Source organism: Cariama cristata, unplaced genomic scaffold (genome assembly GCF_000690535.1).
Source record: "Cariama cristata isolate BGI_N322 unplaced genomic scaffold, ASM69053v1 scaffold35072, whole genome shotgun sequence".
NCBI classification, from domain to species: domain Eukaryota; kingdom Metazoa; phylum Chordata; class Aves; order Cariamiformes; family Cariamidae; genus Cariama; species Cariama cristata.
Window position 1 is genome coordinate 17,829 of NW_009603906.1, and position 23,872 is coordinate 41,700.

Sequence of the window (23,872 nt, forward strand, 5' to 3'; positions counted from 1 at the left end):
CTTGAATGTGGTCATGGTACCACCACCTGTATTGACACTTTTAAGTCTTTTCCTTGGGGGTGGGAGGCAGTAAAGTTGAGCAAGGAGAGGGGCGTTTCTCCTTTCCGCCCTTCTTCTGATCTGAGCATCCTCTGCCTCCAGGCCCTTTCCCAAAGCAGAAATGCTTTACTGGTTGTTTTGCTCCAGCTCGGAAGGGAGGTGTGCTGCCTTAGGGTAGCCAGAGGCCTCCCTAGATTGGGCAGCACAGCGTGGTGCAGAGAGTTAGTATTGTGGCTGTGGAGGTAATATCCGTTCCTAATGTTTGGTATTTGGAGTTCTGTATAGTACAGTGGTATTGCTATATCACCATTGGGAGCATTTCCTTGTATTTTGAAGTTCTTTTTTATGTATTAAATATTTTCATATCAGTATTTAAAGAAGAACTGAAAAGTAATTTTCACAGATCAGTGCAGAATTTAACATTCATTGCACTCTGCCTACATGCATGGTTTTGAAAGTTATGCAACCTCTTTTTATAGAGTTGTGTGTTCTGGTGATCTGGGCTTGCTCAGTTATTGCTTAGAAATACCAGTGTATTAGGAGCTATGTATGATACAGAACTTAGGTCATGACAAACCATGTACCTCTAAATATAAAAATACTTATTTGCAGTAAGGATCAAGTAGAAATGGCTTCCATCATTATGTATACTGACTTTAAAACTACTGACTAGAAAAGACATAAGTTGCTGTGACGTAGGGCCATACACAGTCTGGTTGTGGAAAGAATTTGCATGGAGATGTTGCATATTTAGTTCAGACAGAAGAAGACTTAAAACTTAGTTCCCAACGCAGAAACAATTGCTGTTGGTTATCTGCAAACTGCAGTTGCGGGGAGAGGGAGGGCTGTAGCAGGGCATATTGTCACCTTGGCACCGAGGGAGTGTCCTTCCTGATGAACTGCTGGTCGTTATTCCAAATTGCGGAGGTATTAGATCATCATAGTGCAATTGCTCAAGCAATTTTTTTAAGATGAGCAAAACGCATTTTTTCTGATGGTGTTATTGGAGGAGACTGGACCTGTTTTTCAGAAACATTGCACACAGAAAAACCAACCTGAGGCAGACACCTGGCATGAAAAAATTTTGCCTGAATGCTAATAGTTTGGCAACATTTTAATAAGCAAATGAAAACATTGTGTAGTAATGGGAATTCAGCTGCAGTGATTGCTACCAGATCCTCCAAGAATAATGGACTTGCATGGGAATTCAGCTGCAGTGATTGCTACCAGATCCACCAAGAATAATGGACTTGCATACCAACCCAGACTCACGACAAATATTGTGATTGTAGGTAACTAAATGACCATGGAATCTGGAGCAGAGAACCAGCAGAGTGGAGATGCAGCCGTTACAGAGGCAGAAACCCAACAGATGACAGTACAGGCACAACCACAGATTGCAACGTTAGCCCAGGTATAAAATCATATGGTGTAATAGTTTTACCTATTGGGTAATTTTTTTAAGAGGGATAATGTCTGCTCATGGGCCTGAGAGAAGGTTCCATTGATACGATTCTGAAACAGGTGCGATGTATAGTTCCTTTAATATTTGTCTTCACATTTTTAAAGCAGTAGAGATTTTTAACTTCCCGTTATGCTAGGCTGTGTTAGTTCTGAAGAACTGTATGTGTGTAAACTGTGTAATGTTAACAGAATAATGAATGAAAATATTTCTAGCATTCTTTACCACAACCATACCACTGGAAGGTATTTTTTTCAAAACATGTAATTTACTGTCTTTTTTATATTGACTGGATTGTTTTGCTGTTATGTTTTCTGTTAGAAACTTGTCTGTAGCCGTCAGTTTAATTCTGAAGAAAACAAACTGAAAAGATAGATGAATAATGCAGCAAATACAACATCTTACCAGAAGGGATTAATATGATAAACGTCATGATCAAGTGGAACAACCTGACATTTGACAGCTAGTGTTACCCTGTTGTCTCCAGAATTTCACGGAGTTGTTGGCTGTTTAGAGAGACAATAGTAGATCATTTATTATCCCCAAATTATTTTGGAGAAACAAGAAATGCGATTCCAACGTAATCTCTAATTTTGGAACCTGGTTTCATTCTTGGATACACTGATGGTTAACGGAAGCAACTCCATTGTATAAATGAGTACAGAATCTGTTCGGCTCTCTTCTGTAACCATTTAATTTTAAAACTATTTGCAGACAGCAAAGAACAAACGGGTTTTTTAGATCTCATAGTTTGGGGAATTGAGTGTCTTTTAAGTGGCACAAGTGTTAAATCACTTACCATTTTATAAATGATTCATGTCTTTTTAAAGTCATTACACCTTTTGGTAAACCAGAGATAGTACACTTCCATTCAAGTGATAGTATAGGGATTGGAGCTGTTAAAATGCACAGGGTGATTTTGTTGAGTGAAGCTGTGGTGTGAATTTACAGGCCACCAGCTGCCCTGCACCAGCTTGCCTCTTTGGGCAGTTTTCTCACTGTCTAACTTAGGCACAGGATGTAGGTGGTGCGAATAACACTTCAGTGTGAACTGAGTGGAAATAGTTTATTTCTCTTGCAAAACCAGTAAACTGCTTCTCACTTGGTATGCATTAAGATTTAGTCCAGAGAAGCAAGAATGTTTTAAATTCATGTGCTAACGTACTGATCTCCAGGTAGCTGAATTTACAAGTGTGTAGTGGGTTGACTGCACTTTACTCGGGCAAAATTGCCCCAGTACTTGAATGAGAATTTTTTCCAAGTAAGAAGAAGCTGAACAGCTGTGATTGAAGTCCCTGTGAACCACAAAGAAATATGTTCTATTTTCCCTAATTTCCTCTGTTGTCATTCACTGTATGATTTGCACCATAGCGTTTCCCCAGGCTTTATATTCCTTGTGGAGGTAATGTAACAGTCTAAACATAATTCCTTGTCTTGTTGACATCAGTGTTACGTTATTAAGATATTTTTAATATGTGAAGTGGCAGTGTTTGGCATTAGGGAGTGTCCTCAGAGGCTTAGGCAAATCTAAATAACTAATTATGTCAATTTAATTCTTTCATTATCTCTTGTAAGGTCACCCCTCTTGTAAGCTTAGTTTAATTGCTGCATTTTTAGTGAGTTCAGGGTAGTTTTCAGAGTCAAAAGGAAACTCGTTCCAGTTCCACAAGGTATGAGTCAGAGACATCTGCGGAAGTTACACTCTGCTGTTGGCTTAATCCAGCCGCAGAGCGGCCTCCAGTTGATCAGCTTTGCTGTCATTGCCAAGGACTGTTTAGTCAGACATGCATTATTAAAAAAGGTTGCTTGGTAAAGGAATATAATTTGCCAGAAGAAAGTGCGCTCATGCTAATCTCAGCCCCGGTTTCTCTGAGACGTGAGTTAGTACCACCATGTAATGCTGCAGCTGTTTTCCTGAAAAAGGAAGGTGAAGGCAAACACCAATCTGTGGATTAGGGAGGGGCAGCTGTGGAGGAGAGAGGTCTACATGCAATTCCCTTTAATTTTGTTGTTAAGCAAGATTTCCTTGTAAGGGGCGGATGTTTATGGAAATCCAGAGATCAGCTACTGCAGCTTTTTGAGAACCACATGTTCATGGGGACAGCAGAGGATTTACTTCTGCATCCGGTACATAGCAGCTCTTTGAGATTAGGTAGGACAGCAGCCCCTTCTCGCATTGTAGCTACGTGGATCGAATTTCTTGAAAATGCCATTGAACACTGGAGGATTGTAAAATTTTCCAAACTTGGGTGTCTAGAAGGCGGCTGGCTAGTCAGTGACCCGTAACCTGGCGGAGGTCTGCTGGAGCAGCTCACGCTTGCCTGCAGTCCTTCCCTGAGGGCTACGATGGTGCGAGTCGGGCGCAGACCGAGGGCCGTGCGCGCTGGTATGGCAGCCCTGGCACCCCCCGACCTTTCAGGAACCCCCCGGCCGTGAACACGTGCATCGTGTCACCAGACAGTTGCTGAGTACTGGGTGTGCACCAGGGCATCCGCCCACCCACGTAGCAACCTTGGTGCATGGCCCTTCAGCCACGTATAATACTTCTTGTGATCTGCCAGAGTGACACTTCCCAGCGTGACGTGAACAGCTTTGTGTGGGTATCGCTGTCCTCGGAGCCTGAGCCCCCGTGCAGGATGTTCGTGGCTGCGCACGCAGTGCTAACGTACCGTGCTGAAGTCGTTAGCGTATCCCTCTTGGCATAGCCACTATACCTACATATCTGTGCTGGAGAAACAAAATTGTGTTTAGGAACTGAGAGTTTAAAATGTGGGCAATTTTTCCTCGTAGAAATAACTAAGACTAGAATTTGTGCTGACTCGTTACACTGAATCACAGTAACTGCCTGCAAACCATTTGTTTCCACTGCAAACCCATGGGTTTTCTGTCTGAACACATGGTCAGTTGTTTTCTTCATTTAAATAGACTTTGCCAGCTACTCAGTATGGTTTAGTCTCTAGAAAGTCTGAAAGGTATGACTCCCTAAAAATTTTCACTTCTTACATCTGGCAAACACCGTGTTTTCTTGAGTGAGAACAAAATTAGCTCCACTCCCATGTGTTTCTGCCTTTGACTCAGCAGTGTCTGTAGGAGTACACCCAAGTCCTAGCAATATCTAACTGAAGCAAGCGAGAGGTAAGAACGGGTTTTATTAGGTTACCTCAAAATAGAGGTAGTTGTGTTTTTTCTCATTGTTGTCAGTGGTTTTACAAGCGATGTTTTGAGCCTGCAGAAATTCTGCATTAGATTAATTTGTAAAGTAGGTCAGATGTTGGGCTTAGGCAGTTCAGGGGGTTTTATATTACACTGAAACATTTGGGTCATCTAACTGGGGTCTAGAAGAGGCATAGTTCTTTCACCAAAAAGTGTTCTTGGTAGTGAAGTAAGAAGATTTTGTAATAACCTAATTTATGCCCGCTGTCTCTTCTTTGCAGGTATCTATGCCAGCAGCTCACGCGACATCTTCTGCGCCCACGGTGACCTTAGTTCAGCTGCCCAATGGGCAGACGGTTCAAGTGCATGGTGTAATTCAGGCTGCCCAGCCGTCAGTTATTCAGTCTCCACAGGTCCAGACAGTTCAGGTACTGACTGAAGAAATTCCTTATACGTGAATTGAGCCTTTTGAATAGCCCTGCCAGTTCACTGGTTTCTAATGTGTTTGTGTCCTGGGTTGTGTTTTTGCTTGTATAAACTTTAAGAGCATGTTGCAGGCAAAATCTGTACAGTATTTGCTACTCTGACTTTTTTTTCTGTTCTGGTTTAACCACTTTTCACTTTCAAACATTGCTGAGTTTCATTTCCCTCTAGAATTTGATTGGTGAGTTTTAACAGCTTCATGGTTTTTCTTAATAGTATTACTCTACTTCTCTCTACTGTATTTTCATACATCTTTATTGAGTAAGAGTTCATGCTATTCTGAAGTGAACAAAAGGGATTTTTTGTAATAATGTAATCTTTAGTGAGGCTGATATTCTGGGATGAGAGTCTTTGCTACTCAGAAAATATTTGCATTAGTTTACAAAACAGATGTCTGTATGTTAATGGTCCTTAAAATAAACCTATCAGTCCTCTCATAAAAATGGATTTAAAATTTGCGTGTTCAATGTTGTTTGCTTTGTAAAGCCTTAGCATTTCCTCTTCTGTAAAGCAAGACAGATGATGCAATATGATGAGGTGGCTTGAAGACCTGGGAGACAAGTAGTCTGAAATCTTTAGAACCTGTAAATTTTTTTTTTTAAACCACTTCAAGCTCAGTGTTATGAATGCAGAAAGAGAAATTGCTTGGTCTACAGCAGCTACACAGGGCAAGGACTGTACGTCATTCCTTTGACTTTAGTACACTGAGCTCAAAAGATGTTTAATTTTAAAAAGTAGACATTGGGACTATTTGTTACAGATATTTAGCTGGGTGCGTAACTAGGCCATTCTGATAATAATCGTCGTTTACTCCTTGTCAGCTTTAGTGCTGAGTTTCTGGCAGGCTCTGCCCTCCTCAGCCATTGGAGTCAAAAGTTTAGAGTTTTAATCTATCGGAAGTGAGCAGTTTTCAGATAAGTGCAGAAGTTACTAGCCCAGAGGTGGAAGATAAGAGGCTGACGATGAAACCATGCTTGGAATTCACCTGGCTCAGTGCAAAGCCAGTGTGTTTGGATATTCAAAGCCCCGTAGTTTGCAGCCAGCCTTGCACCTGTTCAGGCCCTCTATCCAATAACTGTGAGATTTGGGTGCCAGCAAGCTTTTTGAGCCTTTAGGAATCTTCCCTACAGTGCATAAAATGTCAGGCTGTGAGGTATGTTTCTCACACAGGCATTTCTCTATTCACTGTCATTAGCTTTTGTATATTTGTCACATGACAGCCTTTTGGAAAACAGTCTCTGCTTTTATGTATTGGAGACGTTTTTACATTTTTGGCATGCTTCGAATTTGCAATTGTTGAAATATGATTGATACAAACAGTTTAGCTTTCCTTCATAAACCTTTGTCTTTTTTCTAGCACAGAGGTTCAGATTTGCAGCACTGCATTATTTTTTAGCATCCTCATGTATGATATTTTCCTGACAATTTCCCCCCAAAAGGCAGTCTCTCTTTAACATATCTACCCAATTATTTATAAATTGATGTTTCTCAACTTCAGTATTTTGCTCTTTGTTTCCAAACATTTCTGCTATCTTAATTTGCTTTTAGTTATCCTCTCACTAAATTTTACTAGAAAGTCTTTCTTTGTTTCCTTAAAGTGGATGGAAACAAGGAATCATGGAAAGCAAAAAGTGTGTGGAATTACTGTTTATATTTTCTTATTGGAGTATTTAAATTATAAAGGACATTCTCATGGGTAGATAACTGACTATGGTCATTCTTCACTGGATCTGTTACTAAACAGCCTGCCCTTTTGGTTGACTGCCTGGGTAGAAGCACTGTAGAATACTTGCTTTGTAGTGTTTTTCACAGGATGTCAACTTTTCCTTAAAATAAAGACATTGGGAGTGTCTTGTTAAGTTTGATTGCTGTTCTTATTTACAGATCTCCACTATCGCAGAAAGTGAAGATTCACAAGAATCAGTAGACAGTGTCACAGACTCACAGAAACGAAGAGAAATTCTTTCCAGACGACCCTCCTACAGGTATGGAGGTTTAAAGCAAAAGTATTTTTCTTGATGGATGCATTCTTCACGTGGGGAGACAAAGAGTGTGATTGTATAGTTATTTTTAGATTTACCATTTAGCTGAAATCTCTCTTCTGCAATGTCTTTCCATGGAATAGGATGTAAAGAAAGAAGCAAATAGGAGGATAAGGAAGAAACCTCAGCTGTTACACTGGTTAAGACAGAAATGAGCTGAAAATAAGCTAATTGCCACATTTGTGAAACACTGAGGTATCTTTGTGCTAGATGCCTTAGAGATAGCTTTAATGTATACTTAATACATGCAATACACTGAAGCTTTGGAAGAACTTGGCTTCTGTATAATCTGTAGTCTGCAAAAAATCAACTCTTTTGTTTTTCATTATTGTTGAAATGCTAGCAGCAATCAAACTTAATTCCTTTCTCCCATGAGACTTTCAATGAACATGTGGTATTCTGTGGCTCAGAGAGAATTTCTGCTTGAGCAAAATTGGTTGTATTTAAAGCTTAAGAAGTCAGGGTATGAGTTGAATGTAGTGATAAGCATCTAGTGTCTTTAGTTGTCATGGCAAATACTTCTGCAGTAAGACCAATTGAGGTGTTCCTTCGCATGGTGTTAGTCATACGTTACTTTATTAATTAAGTGCTTGTACAGCTTTTTCTGGCTGTTCTAAATACCACTTTTCATTCTTAGAAATGCTAATAGCAGTAGGGCACAGAATCAGCAGGTTTTAAGTGACCTGTGGATTCCTGCTTCTTCAGAAAATTCAGATGCTCCTTTTTTCTTTATGAGCATAACCTTAGAAATATAAGCTAGACTCTAGGCCTGAGCTTATCTCAACCATCATATTTTTTTAGCACTTGCAGATTATTTTCTACCTTCTCCAGCAGCCTTTAAGGCTGTTCTACTGAAGATAGTGAAAATCATTGCTGAAGATCCCTAGCTGTAATACATCTGGGAAAATACTTTTATTTGTGAGGAGCAGTGTTGCTAACTTCAAGGCTGCCACAGACTTCCTTGCAGTCTGCTTCTGCAGTGAGACGCTTGCTTTTACTATATATGGAAGAACGGCTGTATATTGTGAGACAACAGACCTAAGTAAACAAGCAGCAAAACTGAGAAGAGGGTGCTTTTGTATGCTAACTTCTCATTGAGATGGACTCTTTTGCATGCACTGGTGCCACACCACAGCCTCTGTCCTCAGACCAGATCCTGGTGACTCAGCAAAACTTTGTAATTGTAAAACTTGTATACGCAGCTCAGACTCTGGGCCGGCATAGGGGTCATGTTAGAAAGGCTGAGCCAGTCTACTGCTATATTTAGTGAGTTCACGGTTGGCATTATTCAAGCTGCTGTAACTGGCCCCAGATGAGGGAGGTGTAGATAGGTTCACAGAATTGAAAGGTAGACCTCTTCCTCAGAAACTCCACTTTGATCCTGCTGCTGAAGTACATCGTGTGTTCCCCACGTCAGTTCATAGCTCCTGTATTTGTAAAGCTGCCACCTTACCTTCTATCATAAATCCATCTTTATGATGACAAACGTAGGTTTTAACCACCAGATGATATCTGACATGAGCTTAAAAAGTGTTGAGCTGTAGTTTCTTCTTTTCTGTTTTGAGCTTCTTGGGTTTTGTTCCTCATCCTCCCTGCTCTCTCCATATTTTTTCATGTTTTGTCTACTAGTTTTTCTGGTCTAACACCTAGATTGCAAACTCTCTGGATGGGAAAGTTTTATTTGTCCAAGCAGTGCTTGGCATAGTGGAGTGCTTGTGCAATGCTGGGGTTCTTGCATGCACGCGGTCAAAACAGCAACAGCAAAGCTCTGTTTGTCAAGTTGCTTAGCAGAGTGACTGCTCTCCCCAGATAGCTCCATACAGATGTTCTGACTCCCAAAGCCTTAGAAACCTTATCTAAGAAATGAGTGTTGTCTTGGAGGCTGGAATCTACAGCTGTGTTTGGTTCATCACACTTTGAGTTCTATCGACAGTCCACCGGAAAACATACGAGGAAAATTACAAAAGATGTTGCGCTTTGCCGAAGTAGCATTTTGCAGTGACATAATAGAATATGCCAGCAGTGAAAAGGGCTTGACAGTCCTCGGAGGGACAGCGTTTGGTCTAAATGATGCAAAATGCAGTAACTGCTACGGTCAGTCTTACAGTCATGTTCAGTGGGACCTGTAGCAGTGATGTTTTAGCAATTTTGTCTTTGGATAATTAACCCATGGAAGTAATTAAACAAACTGTTCTTTCCTTTACCCATGCTAATCTCACAGCTTTTTCAGGCAGGGCACCTGTAAACCTAACTGTGTGACCTCAAACATTTGGTATTGTCTCCCCAGCAGGTGTTACATTATAAACTGGTTTCTCTTTACAAGCATTTCTGCTAATTTCCTTTATACTCAGCTCTCTGGCTGAGGCCTTTACAGTCTCTGAAATAGAGCAGTTCCCCTAATGTAAGTGAGGAGACAGGTTTTTATGTACTTTTGCTTTCTTCAAATCTTTATGTGGCTAAAAGCAGGAAATAAGTAAAAATGGATGAGAGAGAAACATGTTTTTAAGAAAAAGGGAAGGTTGTGATAGCTATATCTTGGGTTGAGAAGAACCTGTTGAGAAGCACCTGTATCTTGTATTGGTAAGGACAGTGGTTCTGTGCTGACTCCCTTGCCCATCTGTGCATGGCACTTTGAACAATCCTGTCCACTAAGAGTTTGAAGATAGTGTGGGTTTTTCATTCTGCACCCATATTTTCTTTCCTTGCTGGTTTACTACACTTTTCAATTTTCTCCAGCATTATGTGTCAAAGAGACTTTTTTTTTATAATTTTTATTAAAATCTCTACAACACACTGTCTTTGCCAGAAAAATTTTGAATGACTTGTCCTCAGACGCCCCAGGAGTGCCAAGGATCGAAGAAGAGAAGTCTGAAGAGGAAACAGCAGCACCAGCCATCGCCACTGTTACGGTGCCAACTCCCATTTACCAAACCAGCAGTGGGCAGTACAGTATGTAGTCTGAATTTCTCAGTGGTGCTAGTAAGTGGGGATGAGAAGATGAAGAACTATTATTTCTATAACTGTTTTGGACTAGGACAAAGCAGGAGGTGAAAATAAGATTACTTTACTTGCGCTGTTTGATAACCATGCCTTTTAAACATATTCCTATTGTAAGTATTTGAAATGTTCAATTAACATTCTGGGACTGCTTGCCAGCTAGTGCAAGTAATGCATCCCGAGGCAAAATATGAATTAACTATAATGCTATTATAAACTTTTCCAGTTCGGGAACCAGATGAAGTAATTCAGAAGTTTCTTTTTTTTCCTGGCAGATTATTAATACTGGTTCATAAAATTGTAACCTCATTAATGGAAAAAACAGTACAGTCTGCAATTACATTTTTAGAAAGGCCTGAAAAAATAAGAACTTCAGCAACCTTATTTAAATTATGTAATAAATACACGTTTCTATGTTTTCTTTATTCATTAGTTTTTATAGATATAGTGCTTTGACTTAAAGGATCGAGGATACAGCTGTAGAGGTAGAATTCACACGCTGCCTCACTGAAACAAATACAGTATTAGATACAGAAAAGGGAGAAAGAACTACTTGTTTACATCTTTCTCTTAAAACCTCTTTAAAATTTTGTATCTCTTGTTTACTGCTTAGCAACTTTGCCTAATGCCCTACTTAATTTTATTGAAACTGATGCGGTTAACTCTGCTTTCCTACCATAACTGTGAAATAGCTGCTTGTGCAGATACTGGAGATTTTGGGGTGTCTGTATATAGGAACACAGTGAAATTCTGTAGAATCATGAATGAGGGGTGATGTCTCAGTACACCTGCATGACAGAATTAAGGGAAAGGAAAGAAAAATAAACAGCAAAGTAAGACTGCTTGAAGGAAAAAAAGAAGTGTGAAACTGGACCTACATGAATGAAAACACTGCTAGAAAGGTGCTGAGGAGGCTGTAGAGAAGGGGGGATACAACCAGAAGAAATAAAAATGCCAAAGCAAGAAGAAAGTGAAACACAAGATGGATAGCAATAGCAGCAGGGGAGGCTGAAGGGCATAAAGCATGGAAGAAGAGAGGAATTTCAGATGAGGAGAAAAAAGAGAGGACTGAGGAAAAGACCTAAACCAGCCAAGAAGAAAATCTTACCTAACAAATCAAAATGTATTCCCTGGGGGAGGATTGTAGCTCCTGTGTGTGATGCTGTTTAATCAGAGAAGCTGATTTGTGTTTTAGGCTGTGGTTTTTGGCCTCCCCCAAAACATGAGTCTCACAAAAAATTGAAAGCTTAACTTTCAAAGCATGATTTCTTTAATGTACATTAAAGCCATGTGTCTGATTTGAGGGTGTATAAAGGTTCAAGGGGTTTAACTCAGATCAGTATTCTTCCATATCTAGGTTTAATACTGTAAGTTAATGAGTAAATTAGTATCTTAAATGCTGTGTTGATTTTTTTTTTTCTTCAGTTGCTATTACACAAGGAGGAGCAATACAGTTGTCTAACAATGGCACAGATGGAGTACAAGGTCTCCAGACGTTGACTATGACCAATGCAGCTGCAACCCAACCTGGCACCACCATTTTACAATATGCGCAGACCACAGATGGACAACAGATACTTGTACCCAGCAACCAAGTTGTTGTACAAGGTGAGAAACTTCACAGCCAGTCATTCTGTGTAACATTTTCTTCATGCAGATATAAGTTGCCAACCTAACTCCTTCAAATATGTCAGGAAACAGAATTAACAGCTTTGGCACAGATAAGTCTCCAAAATGATTAAGGGAAATTCTGGACAGAGCTGTTTTGTCACATTTTCTTGGAACCTTTCCCTTCAGATTGATAAAATTGGGGGTATTTTGGGTTTACTTCTTAAAACAATATGTTTATTGTTTATTTTCCATGCTGTATTTCCTATATTTTGTCCACATGATTTTTAATATGTTCTGCAAAAACTGGTACCACTTCTGACTTCTCCCAGATCATCATCTGCAACAATAGTAAGTTTAAAGCGGAGCATTAAAGTTAGGAAGGAAGATTGTTTGAGTCTTTCTATAAGAACACTTTTAATTTATTAGTAATTTTTTCCCCTTTCCAATTACAAGTCATAATTTGTTCCTATTGTGGCTTTTGTAACTAGTCATCAAGTACTTAATCATTAATTCTTAGAATCGTAGAATAATTTAGGAAAGTGCCTTAAGAGATCATTTGGTCTGGCCCTCCACTTAGAGCAAGCAGGCTACTTCAACTTAGAATAAGTGGAGGGGTTATTGTATTAAAATACGTTTTTTTGTTCATTAAAAATTGGGGTGATATTAAAAATAAGAAAAGTGTACCCCTGTTTTTATGATTGTAAAGCAGGTAATTTGAAAGTTACCCAGTGAAGAGGTCTCCAGGCATCAGTGAAAATACATAGCTGAGAAAAATACCATTGTTGCATTGATCTTCTGGTTTTTGTGTTCTTAAAGACACGTGATTTCTTCAGGTGGTATCATATTTTTTTACAAGCTCAGGCAAATACAACACACTCCTAAATTACAATAAAAAACCAAAAGAAACCCAAGACCTTGTTCATTCTAGAGAAGTAGTGGAGTGCCTGGTTTGCACTGTCTCTCTCTTGTTGGAGTAAATGCTACGTTTCTACACCCTGTTTTCTGTGCCAAATATTTACATACACAGTTTCTCCTTTTGCAGATAGACATTTGGAGCACAGCTAGAAATACTATTTGCCGTATCCTTTTTCTTCTTAAAACTGCTAAAATTGCCCAAAAAACAGAGAAGTGAAAAGAAATATACTTGGGGAGAAAGAAGCACAGCAAGACAAGTGAAGTTATCAAGCACAAGTGAAGACTTCTTCAGAGCCAAAACCTTGCATATGTTAATAAACTAAGACTGAGACAGCAACGATGACCCAGATGATGGTCATCCCTCCTGTACTGTAGCCCAGAGTGCAAGGTTAGATAGATGACTAGGTGCTCTCTGCACCACGTTTTAACAGCACTGTCACCAAACTGATGTCATGTTCCTTTGTGTCTTTCAGCTGCCTCAGGAGATGTGCAGACCTACCAGATCCGCACAGCCCCTACCAGCACTGTTGCACCAGGCGTAGTCATGGCATCTTCTCCAGCACTTCCAACCCAGCCAGCAGAAGAGGCCGCACGGAAGAGAGAAGTGCGTCTAATGAAGAACAGGCATGTACCTTTAGATCACTTTTTTTCCAGTCAGCTCTGGGTAGAACTAGACCATTAAGCGCTAGGAATCCTGATCTTTCTCAGTCATTTTATGAAATGTGTTCTGAAGAATTTGCCTTTATTTAAAGATGCAAAGCAAAGAAGCACACCTGCTAACGCCATGTGACTATGAAACCTTAAGTGCACGTGTCAGACTCATTCTGTGATGTGTGTGAATTTGTTTGTTGTCATAAGGAGAAAAGTCATTGATGAGAGACTTGTATGACTGCAGATATGTTCATACACACACAGAGTTGAGTTGATTTTTCTGAGTTAATACATTCATGTAGTTTCCTTTCCTGGATTCTTTACCTTAGCCTTCTGCATGCAGTCTCCTTGCTGCTGGCCCACCTACACTCTTCACAAGTGCTTTCTTGATTGTGTCACTTGGGCTCCTTTGCTGCTTACCCTTTGGGTTTTATCGTCCAGAGGTAGAAAGACTCAAGGAAAGGCTAAATGAAGTCTTGTGGAGCCACTAGTGGCAGCACAGGGGCTGAGAGAGACAGAGAGAGGAGACTTGAACCTGTAGGATTTAGTGTGTCAGGAGGAACAGCCAAGCCTACTGAGGAGGAGCTTGATGGAGGCAGCGAAGGAAGGGAGCAGCAGAGAGAAGTTGGGCATGATGTTCCTTAAACCTACTGCTGTGGGAGAGGGAGGAAGTGAGCCTGAGCTGACCTGTCTCACCAAGCTTGAACTCCATCCACAGGCCACAGATTTGAGCCTGTATATCACACTGTGACACTGGGAAAACAGCAGTGCTTCCCTCCCCTCAGAGGAGGGGCAGCCTCATGAAAGCACCATTTACTTCATCTGTCAGTCTGAAAATGTTATGTTGTACAGGTGCATTTATCTTACGTAGATCGCTGAGCTGTGAACACAGTAGAAAGTTACATGAGCAGACCCAACGCTTATCTGAGGGGCTTTAATAAAGTAAATAATGCTGAACAGCAGAGTTCACTTTTTTGGAAGGTTTTTGTAGCAGAATGTCACCCATCTCCCCTTTTGATATATTTTTCTGTGATATCAATGAAGAGTAGATGTCACCCTTTCAGACTCTGCATTTGAGAAAAATTTAATTAGCGTTCTGAATCCCCTCATTTAGTCAGCAGTCTTATTCCAGTAAAAGAAAGCTTTTGTGTTTGGGAAAGCCAAGAAAAACAATGGGGAATTACCCCCCACTTGAGTTAAATTGACAGCTTTTGCAACAGTATCATGTTGCATGTGGTGCTTTTAGCCTGCCTGCTTAATAGATATTTGCAAATCTAGGCTCCATAGTAAAGCAGGGGAAAGGGATGTAGAGAGGCAGATGGTGAGGTGGTACTTATTGGAGGATTATAGCATAAATATTCATAGATATTATTGTGCAAATTTTCTGTGTAAATTTTACATTTTAAAAGCTCTCCTGTAATTCAGTATAACTCTAGCTATTCATAATGAATAACTAATGCACACAGACTTGAGGTGGCTTAATATACAGCCCAAGCTGGCACAAAAATCACAAAAAGATAGAAAAAGATGTCACCCAAGAAGACAGGTTCGTACTTTGCACTGGGAGGCAATTCCTGATCCAGTAGTACTTAATCTTTTGGTGACTCAGGTAACAGCCCAAAATGACTTAAATTCTAAATGTTGCACCTGGCCCGCTGAAGTGGTGCAAGCATGTGAAATTGTATGTGTAGAAGTGACAAATGGGTACCTGAGTCCTTTCAGGGCTTATAAACTAGGTTTTCTTCATCCTGTCTCACTTGTGAAGCTGAATTTCAAAAGTTACTTTTACAGTCTTCTTACCAGGTAAGTCGTGAACAGACACTCTTTTTTACCCAGTGCTACAACTACTGTTTATCTAATAAGCAAAAGAACTGGGTTTGCTTTTGTCCTGTCGTTTCCCGGAACATTGACTGTATCACCAATCTATATAGTATTTGCAATGAAGGGGCACTCAGACCCTCCTTTTGAAGCTGCTGTGCTTTGCACCTAAAGGTTCAGGGCAAACAAGCCTTGAAACATTTACGTGTATCTGCAGTGTGCTACTTTGACAAGCTGCACTGCAGGAGGAGAGCCCTCTGCTTGGACTCCCATCCACCTGCGGCATTTAGCCTTCTGCTTACTTTGCACATTGGCATCACATTGTTGCTGTGCAGGATAGCTTCTGCCTTAGTGTTACTGCATTTAGGATGCTTAGCAGCACATTAACACCTTTCAGGTATTTTTCATGGCTGTTCTTAGTATGTTACCAAGTTACCTACAGGCAGCTTAGTCTTTACAAGCAAGCCTTAAAAGTTTGGCTGTCTCAAGATCTGCTTCAGCACATTAACACTGACATGTTCTGGGCACAGCAGACAACGACTAAAGAATTATATGGTTGCTAGTGACGGTTTATTTTGTGATTTTTTTTTTTTTTTTGAGTCGTTTATATTATCATTGCAGTGAGGCAGACATTATTAATAAAATTAAAGTATTGCTCAAGAGCAAATATGTTAATGCTTTGAATACATCTTTTTTCACACCAGTTGAACATCCTGTTGGACTGCAGCAAAGGGAAGAGTTAAGACTATAAAGAGATTAATAGATGAACATTGGTCTTATCCATGTTTTTATTATTCATCTATTTATTATAATCAAAATCAATGAAATTATTGCAGGAGCATTTGACTCAGCCTAAAGGGTCTAATGTAAATCCTGCAAGCAGAATTTTGTCATTGAGTAGGATCCTTTTCTCGCAGAAGCAGAATTTTATTGGTGCTGACTTACTGGGATCTGCATGTTAAAATGATCTGTGGATCTTAAGTGTGTGTGATTTGTGAGAAGCAATTGTTATGAACTTAGCGTTTTTTTCCTAACTTGCATTTCTTAACAATACTTCCACATTCTAAAAATGGCAGTACTAGGTAAAGGTTTGACCTGAACAGTTAAGTAGCCCACGTCTGCAAGTGATCGTTCTGGATTTGAATGGCCTTTTTTGCTTTGCAGAGAGGCAGCACGTGAATGTCGCAGGAAGAAAAAGGAGTATGTGAAATGTCTAGAAAATCGAGTGGCTGTGCTTGAAAACCAAAACAAGACACTGATTGAGGAGTTGAAAGCACTTAAGGACCTTTACTGCCACAAATCAGATTAATTTTGGATTCCCATTTTCACTTGTCCAGGTGGGATAGAGACTGGTTCTGGCTATACCCAGAAAGACAAAGTAAACTTTTTATTTTCTAAACATTTCTTTTTTTCTATGCGCAAAACTGCCTGAAGCAACTACAGAATATACTTCATCTGTGCTTTGCATCAAACTGTGAATGTTCAAGTACCTGCCTCCACTTCTCCCCCCCTACAAGATTATTTTCATCATCAATCTCAGCGTGAAGAAGAAGAACAGGCTTCTTTCTCATTTCCCCATCCTCTTCAAGGAGTAACAGTGGTCGCTTGGGAAGTTACTGTGGGGAGGGTCCTTTTGTAATGATTTCAAGATTTTGTGCTGAGCTCTTTCCATTGCCTTAGTGACGGAACCACCCCAGCCTCTTGGTCCAGAGAACTGTGGGCCACATATGTGGAGCATGCATGGTGCAATGAAGAAGCAGTGGTTGCCAAATGTGTTTCACATATTCATTATGAACTATAAAAATACACGGCTAAGCAGCATGCCAAATGAAAGGCGCTTCACAGTCACATTCTTGGTGTGGAGATAACATACCTTTTTCAAACTAGCCCAGGAGGGGTTTTGATTTGTAATCTGTATTAAGCCCTCCTGGACTAGTAAAAACTCCATACCTCAGAAACAAATGCATTGAAATGAGCTTCACTGGTCAGTTGTTGCTTCTCGAAGCTTATGTGTGCAAGTGTGTTCAGCATTCTGAATGCACAGAAAAAGCAGACACCAACTTCATAGGATATTGGTTGGGAAATTATATTTGGATGGGCAAGGAATTCAGAATAAAAAAGGTACAATAGTGACGTTTCGAAAACAATCACATAGTAAGCAAGGGTAACACATGAAAGCACTGCCTATTTGTATGCTGAACAACTAAGCAGTTGAAGCACGGCCAACTCCACATACATACTCCCTGATGACAGTATAGACTGTGTCCCAAGTCCTCTCAAGCAATGAGGTTGTTTCTATTTCCCTACCACTATTTTATGTAGTGGAAATTATTGTACTCAATGGAAACACCAGCCTGATTTGCTAGATTCTTTTTCAAACTTTGAGGCTGCCTTCCATACATTGATTAAATTGCAGTATGACAAGTACCAGGACAACCTCAAATATCGAAGAGAACTTCAAACACAAATATTCCAACTTCTGCTTCTCAAGGGACAATATTAATTATTTGAACCTGGCCAGGCTAGCTAATTTCTTAATTTATTTGGAGGATTTTTTTCATGTAAAGGGTCAGATTTACAGAGTAATTTATTCCTGTAAGTAAAATTACACATGTGCCTCAGATGTTTGCAAGATAAAATTTTTTGTGTGCACTGAGGAAATGTGATCTTTCCCAGATTTACATTGTTAAAAAGGTAGTTCACGTTTAAAAACAACTCTGTACTAAGCATTAGGACTTCAACAGAATCATGCTCAAAAAGAACCAAAAAGTAATGTCAAGAAGTCATCAAAAAGAATGTGTCAAAAAGAATCGAGTGCTGTTTGTTTACTGGCCCTCTGAAGCCAGCCTCTGGATATATTAACTTGGGTCATGTGATGGAGTAAGTTTACTTTGGGCTTCTGGTCCAACTTTTATGTATAGAGACGTATGAATAGGTCGCTGGTCTGTACTAATACCTTGCCTAGTGAAGTATTAGCTTTTCCCATTCACTCTATCTGTTTTTAAGATACATTTCAAACATGAACTTTTAAAAGGTTATACAATCAATGTGATGTTATAGGAAGAACATTTGGAAGACTCTGGGCAGTTGAGTCTGAAACAGCTAAGCAGTATTAAAAGTTCTAGTTTTCTCATTTGAGAGGGCATTCAGTTTCCAAGAGACTTTAAAAGGAGCAGGGTTAAACTTATAGCATTATTGTTAAATCTAGAGTTATCAATAATTTCAAATTACATTTGTATTTCAAGAAGAGAACGTATCAGAATTATGAAATAATTCATTTTCACGAGTTTTGAGGGGTTTATAAATGCTCTATTTTTATCTGCCATAGAGAATTGATTTTCATGGTTTTATTTAATGGAAGATGAATCTATTATTTTAGCAATGCAAATTTAAAGAAGACCCTAAATTCTCAGCAGTGCTTTTATGAAAAATGTCTGATTCTTAAAGTCAGAGAATACAAATACATACAATGGTTGCCAGTTTTTCAGAACTAGTGCTGAAGTAGAAATGTTGATAATGCAGGATTCATTCTTGTCAAACATGAAGCTCATGGTGGCCTAATTTACACAGTTACATGGAATGGTTCCTCCAGCTTTGAGAAACACAGAAAAGGCAGTACGTGCCTACGTTAAGGCTGTTTCTTTTGTGGAACCATCTGTTTGCAAAAACTTGAGGTTTTGCAGTGAACTTGAAAGGCTAGCCGTGATCTGAGAGCTGTTCCTAGTGGGTGATGAGCACTGTCTAGTGCTTGCTGGTGGTCACTTGGCACAAAGCCTGGGAGCTGGATGGACCAGGGAGCCTAAGCCGGTACCTGGACGGGGTTCTTCTAATACAGGGTTGGTGCAAATTTGTGCGGCAGTGTGAGGTCTGTGAGTAGTCTGTAGTGTTATTAGTCTAGACCTCATTAGCAACTAAATGTTTCACTAAGAAAAAGAACGTTACCTTAACGTACATAGGGATCTGCAAGAATCTTTATTTTTATTTATACTTCACTGAGGATTTAGAGACTTGAATTTCTTTATTGGAAATTTGAAATTACAATAATAAAAAACGTGTTAGACCAAGTACAGGGCTGGCTAGGGTTACCCATACATGTTCTACTATTCGTATTGACCCAAAAAGAGAAAGAATATGACACAGGAATCCATTCATCTGTTATTTACCAAGTAGTGAGGTTGGGGTAATCGGCTTCTATAAACTAAGGCCATTTGGAAGTAGGACGGAAATTATGCTGGCAGGGGGGAGGGACGGTTAGTTTTATATCTCACGGTTGTGAGTTTTCAAGAGCTGATAGCCTGTTTTACCTGAAGAGAGGGTTAGAAAGGGCTAGATCCATTATGTTCATAATAAACAAGAATTGATTTGAAATATAATTTTTGTAATGTCATTATTTTGCAAACCTACAGCACCGATCAGGCAGTTAAGATATTGTCAGAGGTGCTCTTTTAATTTAGATATTCTTGGAAAATACATATGTATAATATATGTACATATATATATATACACACAGTATATAATCTACAGCTCTGAGAGCTTTTAAGTCAGGAATGCTGAGTATTATAGTATATGGAGGTCAGAAAAAATTTTTACTTTTCTGTGTGTGTCTGGGTGTGTGTGGATGTGTGCGTGTGTGTGAAAGCTTCCCCCCACCCCAGTAGTTCTGGGCTGCATTATTCTAGCGCTTCTTACTGATTTGTTTTGTACTGTTTCTCAGTTATCCATTTTCAGGCATTTTATTTCATCTTTCATGGATTTTGTGAGGTTTGTTTTTGGTTTTTATTGATGGAGATTTTTGAAATTATGTAAACAGTTGTTTTAAAACAACCACCACCCCCCGACAATAATTAACTTTTGTGCTTTTTCTCTTTGGCAGCTATATATCATAGGCAAAACAATTGGACAGGTTGTTAAGGTGTTATTTTCTAAAGGAACCACTGGTAAGACTTCTGTTTTCCTCCTGGGGTAGTGGCGCTGCATTTTTATTTAAGCAGCAATTTCACCAGAATGGGGTAGTTGCCAGCACCATTGCTTGTATCTGAAAGCACAATTTTAGCCTGTCATGCTTGTCAGGACTGTACAGACACCTGTAGGTTCTGGCTATTCTGTAGTTGGCGTTTGCGTTGTAGACCACTGTCTTCTCTGGTACTTGTACATGGATCAGAAAATTGGTGGGGTGTTTGGAATCATTAAGAGGCTCAGGAAAAAAAAAAAGTTAGATTTAATAAGGAAAAACAGCCCTGATAGTTTCTGATCTAAATTTGTACTACAGTTTTTTTTAAATCTGGGCTTCCAGTAGACTGCAGCTGCAAGTAGTCATCTGTTAGCAAAAACTGGTCTCTGCTTTTTTATTTTACATTTTTTTAATTTATGACAGATGGTGCTTTTTGTGGGTTAAAGTAAGGACAAGTCTCCCCATCAAAGCAAGTTCAACATCAGTGGTTGCAAGTCTATGACAATTCATAGAGGATTTCATTGGTTTTCTAAGACCCTGTTTTTATTATAATTTTTTCACCCTGAAGCTGGCTAGTGATGTAACATTTGCCAATGATCTAACCAAAAGGTCATGTATTTATTTTTGTTACACTATATTCTTTGTAAATGTTTAATTAAAATTAAAATGTGCACTTTTAAAAAAAAAAAAAAAACACAGAACAAAAAAAAATTAAAAAAAAATTAAGAGCAATTGGGTTGGCTTGAGAAGCTTCCTGACACAATTGTTGTAATCCTGCTGCCTGCACACAATTCACTCCTCTCCCCACAGCAGTTGACTCCTTTGCAAATTTAACTTGCTGATTAGCACCTGGCATCCAGCAGGCATTACTTCAAAGTGGCAGGAGATCTGAACTGGCAGTACTGAAGACTGGAAAGAATTAAGTGTGTGGTGTCTCAGAGCAGTATGTACAGGATGGATGTGAAATTATTTTTAGAATAGAACTAGTTCAGTGATCCCAAGTGGGAAAGGGAGGTTAATTTGGAAGGAAAGCTGAACTATTTTTCAGCCACTTTATTTCCCTTTTCTTAATTTGAGATTTGGCTGCAGATTTTACAAGCTGCATTCCAAGAAAATAAATCAAAAGGCTTGCCAATTCTTTGACACCAGGAAGTAAAGGTACATTGACAATGTGTCACCGTGCTTTAAAAGATGAAAAAAAGCACAACCACCTTTCTTTTGCAGGAACAACAATAATTTAGCTATAACCCTGAAATCTGTCACTGTGAGCAGGTTTTAAAAGCACACAGTACATTGATGGTTCTCTGTACTGTGCCTGGGAACTCGTTTCCCCGAGCTTTTGAATTTGCTAGCTGTAAAAGACTGATTTTGCAGAAACCTGAATGTATCATGAAGCTCAGTTGGCCTGGGAGGAGCCAGACTGATGAAGAGAAACAGGATGCAGAAATCCTACCTACTGTGTGCTGGTGACAGGTTCAGGTCTGTGGATGGATATGGCTTAAATCTGTACATCTTTGGGGAAAAGGGACCAGATCCAGTTGGTAAAGAGGGTTTGCATTTCAAGTGTTTTGCCTTGGAATGTGGTTTTTTTAATGTATTTAAGCTCTGGCCCACAAGGAGAGTTGCTTGGGCTAGTTTGCACAGCACAAATTGAAGACAGTGACCTGTTTGCGTTCTGGTACTGCAAACGCAGTTTGTGACTTGCTGTGTAAGCGGTGAGTTGAGGTCTCGCTTTCACCGGCGAGAGGCAGGAGAAGTTGGCTGTCCTCAGGAACCGTGTGCTGGCAGGGAAAGGGCCAGGGACAGGCTGTGATGATCCACAGTTGGCACACTTCGTAAGCTGACCACTTACTGTACTCGTGACTTGGGAGCAGTCAGTCCGCTCAGTCTCAGCCTCAGCCTCAGCTACGTATTTCCCTAAATTAGGGGGTAGCTGAGTGAGAGCCCAGGCAAGGAAGGCCTTGAGCCAGTTAGTTATCTGGAAATGGCCGCTCTTAAGAACTAAGTATGTTCGGATGCTCTCCACAAGTTGTGTTTTATCCAGGTGCCACTCCATTTTTTGTGTGTGTAATGACAATTATTTATATTAAAACATTAATTTTTAAAAGTTCTAGAGCTTCCGAGTTTGTATGAGATTTGAAACTGTGCTGCTTATATGGACTTCTAGGAATGGGATGGGGAACAGGGCAAGAAGAGGTGCTAGCTGGCGGCCAACCCCTCCACAGACTTGTCCACAGATTGGTTGTTCAATTCAAAAACGAGTTGTTTCTACTCTGGATTTATAATTTGAAATTGTTTTGGAACGTTTTTCAGGGAAGCTTCCAGAGCGAGGGTTATTATTCTGCCTTTGTAATGTAAGCTGGAAAGAGTTAAGTTCACCTCGTCTGCATTTCTGGTTCTTTACCCAAACGATGTCAGCACAGAACAGGGTATTTGAGCTCAACTGCCACATATTTGTGGAAGTTAAAAGACTAAATGAAAATCCTTTATTGGGGGAAAATAAATTCTTATTTACATCTCCCAAAAAATCTAGAAACATCCCTGTTGTGTTTTTTTTTTTTTACTTAATTTTTTGTGCTTTATCTGTGTTTTTAAAAAAATTGTACTGGGTTATAATGCATTTTATTAACACTATGTACATATTAGCTGCTTTGTGTTTCAGAATGGTAGTAATTGCTTTGTATATTAAAGTGATTCTTGTGAATTTGTGAATTGTCATAAAGAAGTGCTTTTTCTTACTGTAACCTTTGTGGTATAAACTGTTATAACTCCCTTTTTACACAAACATTTATGTGCAGTCACATAAACATGCTTTAAAAAACTACAAAGTCTCTTTTTTGAGCAGGATGTTCCATTTATGCTAATTTAGTGGCAAATGGTAACTAGACAGGACTATGGGAAAAGGCATATTTTAAGCAGACTATGGTGTCCTCTCATGATCTGCTGCCTGCTGTAAGTATTCATGAAATATTTTTCCCCAAAGGGAAGGCTTTTTTAATCTTAATTAAATTGAATTAGATTAGTGAGAGGTTAAGTCCTGAAAAAACAAAAGTTTCTCTCCCACTTCTGGTATTTTTAAACCTGCTTTCCATTATCCATTCTGGTGGCAGTTAGTTCCGTTGTTCAATAATATGTGAAAGACTTTTCCCTTTCACAGTTTAAATATGCTGTCTTTCTCACTTTTAAGCATTCCTGTAAACCATGTACTACTACTACTGATGTTAATAACAGAGCAGAAGAGAAGGCAGCAAACCCTGCAAGGATCTTGTAATCTGCGAGGCTAGATCCAAACGCTGGGATGAAAGCCAGAAGAACAAACTCAGCACTGAGGTAGGTAGACACACCTCCAGTGAAATCAAGGGGAAGCAGTAAGGTCAGCTCATTATGGCTGAGATTTTGTGGTTTTCACAACTGGGTGTTTTCATAATGCCATTCACGTACTTACTCAGAAAAATCTATATTTCAGTAATGAGGGAGAATCCCAAACGGGTTAGTCCATGAGATAAAAATGCAGTTTGGCTTGAATTTCGCACTGAAAAGAATCAGGTAACACAGATCCCTGTGCAATCAGTAGGTCAGCTGCTAAACCTGATTCCTCTAACACCGCTGCACCTTGAAGCTCTTTGTCCATAAGATACAGAGCTGAATTTCATATTCTGTGTCTTAATATTAATTGAACATTACTTTAGTTGCAATGACATTTTAGAAAAGTTTGTTCCCTTGCAGAATGCCATGTTTCAGGAATGTTTT

At 39.5% G+C, this 23,872-nt stretch overlaps 1 protein-coding gene across 2 annotated transcripts; it reads left to right on the plus strand.

Moving 5' to 3' along the window:
• Positions 1–1,330: 1,330 nt before the first annotated feature.
• CREB1 (cAMP responsive element binding protein 1) lies at positions 1,331–17,910 on the plus strand. 2 transcript variants are annotated; one of them, XM_009695380.1, is made up of 7 exons: positions 1,331–1,453; positions 4,936–5,082; positions 7,022–7,122; positions 9,986–10,128; positions 11,602–11,784; positions 13,176–13,326; positions 16,336–17,910. In XM_009695380.1, exons 1-7 carry the CDS (start codon positions 1,340–1,342, stop codon positions 16,478–16,480), a joined length of 984 nt encoding a protein of 327 aa, XP_009693682.1. In that variant the 5' UTR covers positions 1,331–1,339; the 3' UTR covers positions 16,481–17,910. The 2 variants fall into 2 exon arrangements, with proteins under 2 accessions (XP_009693682.1, XP_009693684.1); XM_009695382.1 differs by lacking the exons at positions 4,936–5,082; positions 11,602–11,784 and having other exon boundaries at positions 1,340–1,453; positions 16,336–17,297.
• The last annotated feature ends 5,962 nt before the right edge of the window (positions 17,911–23,872 follow it).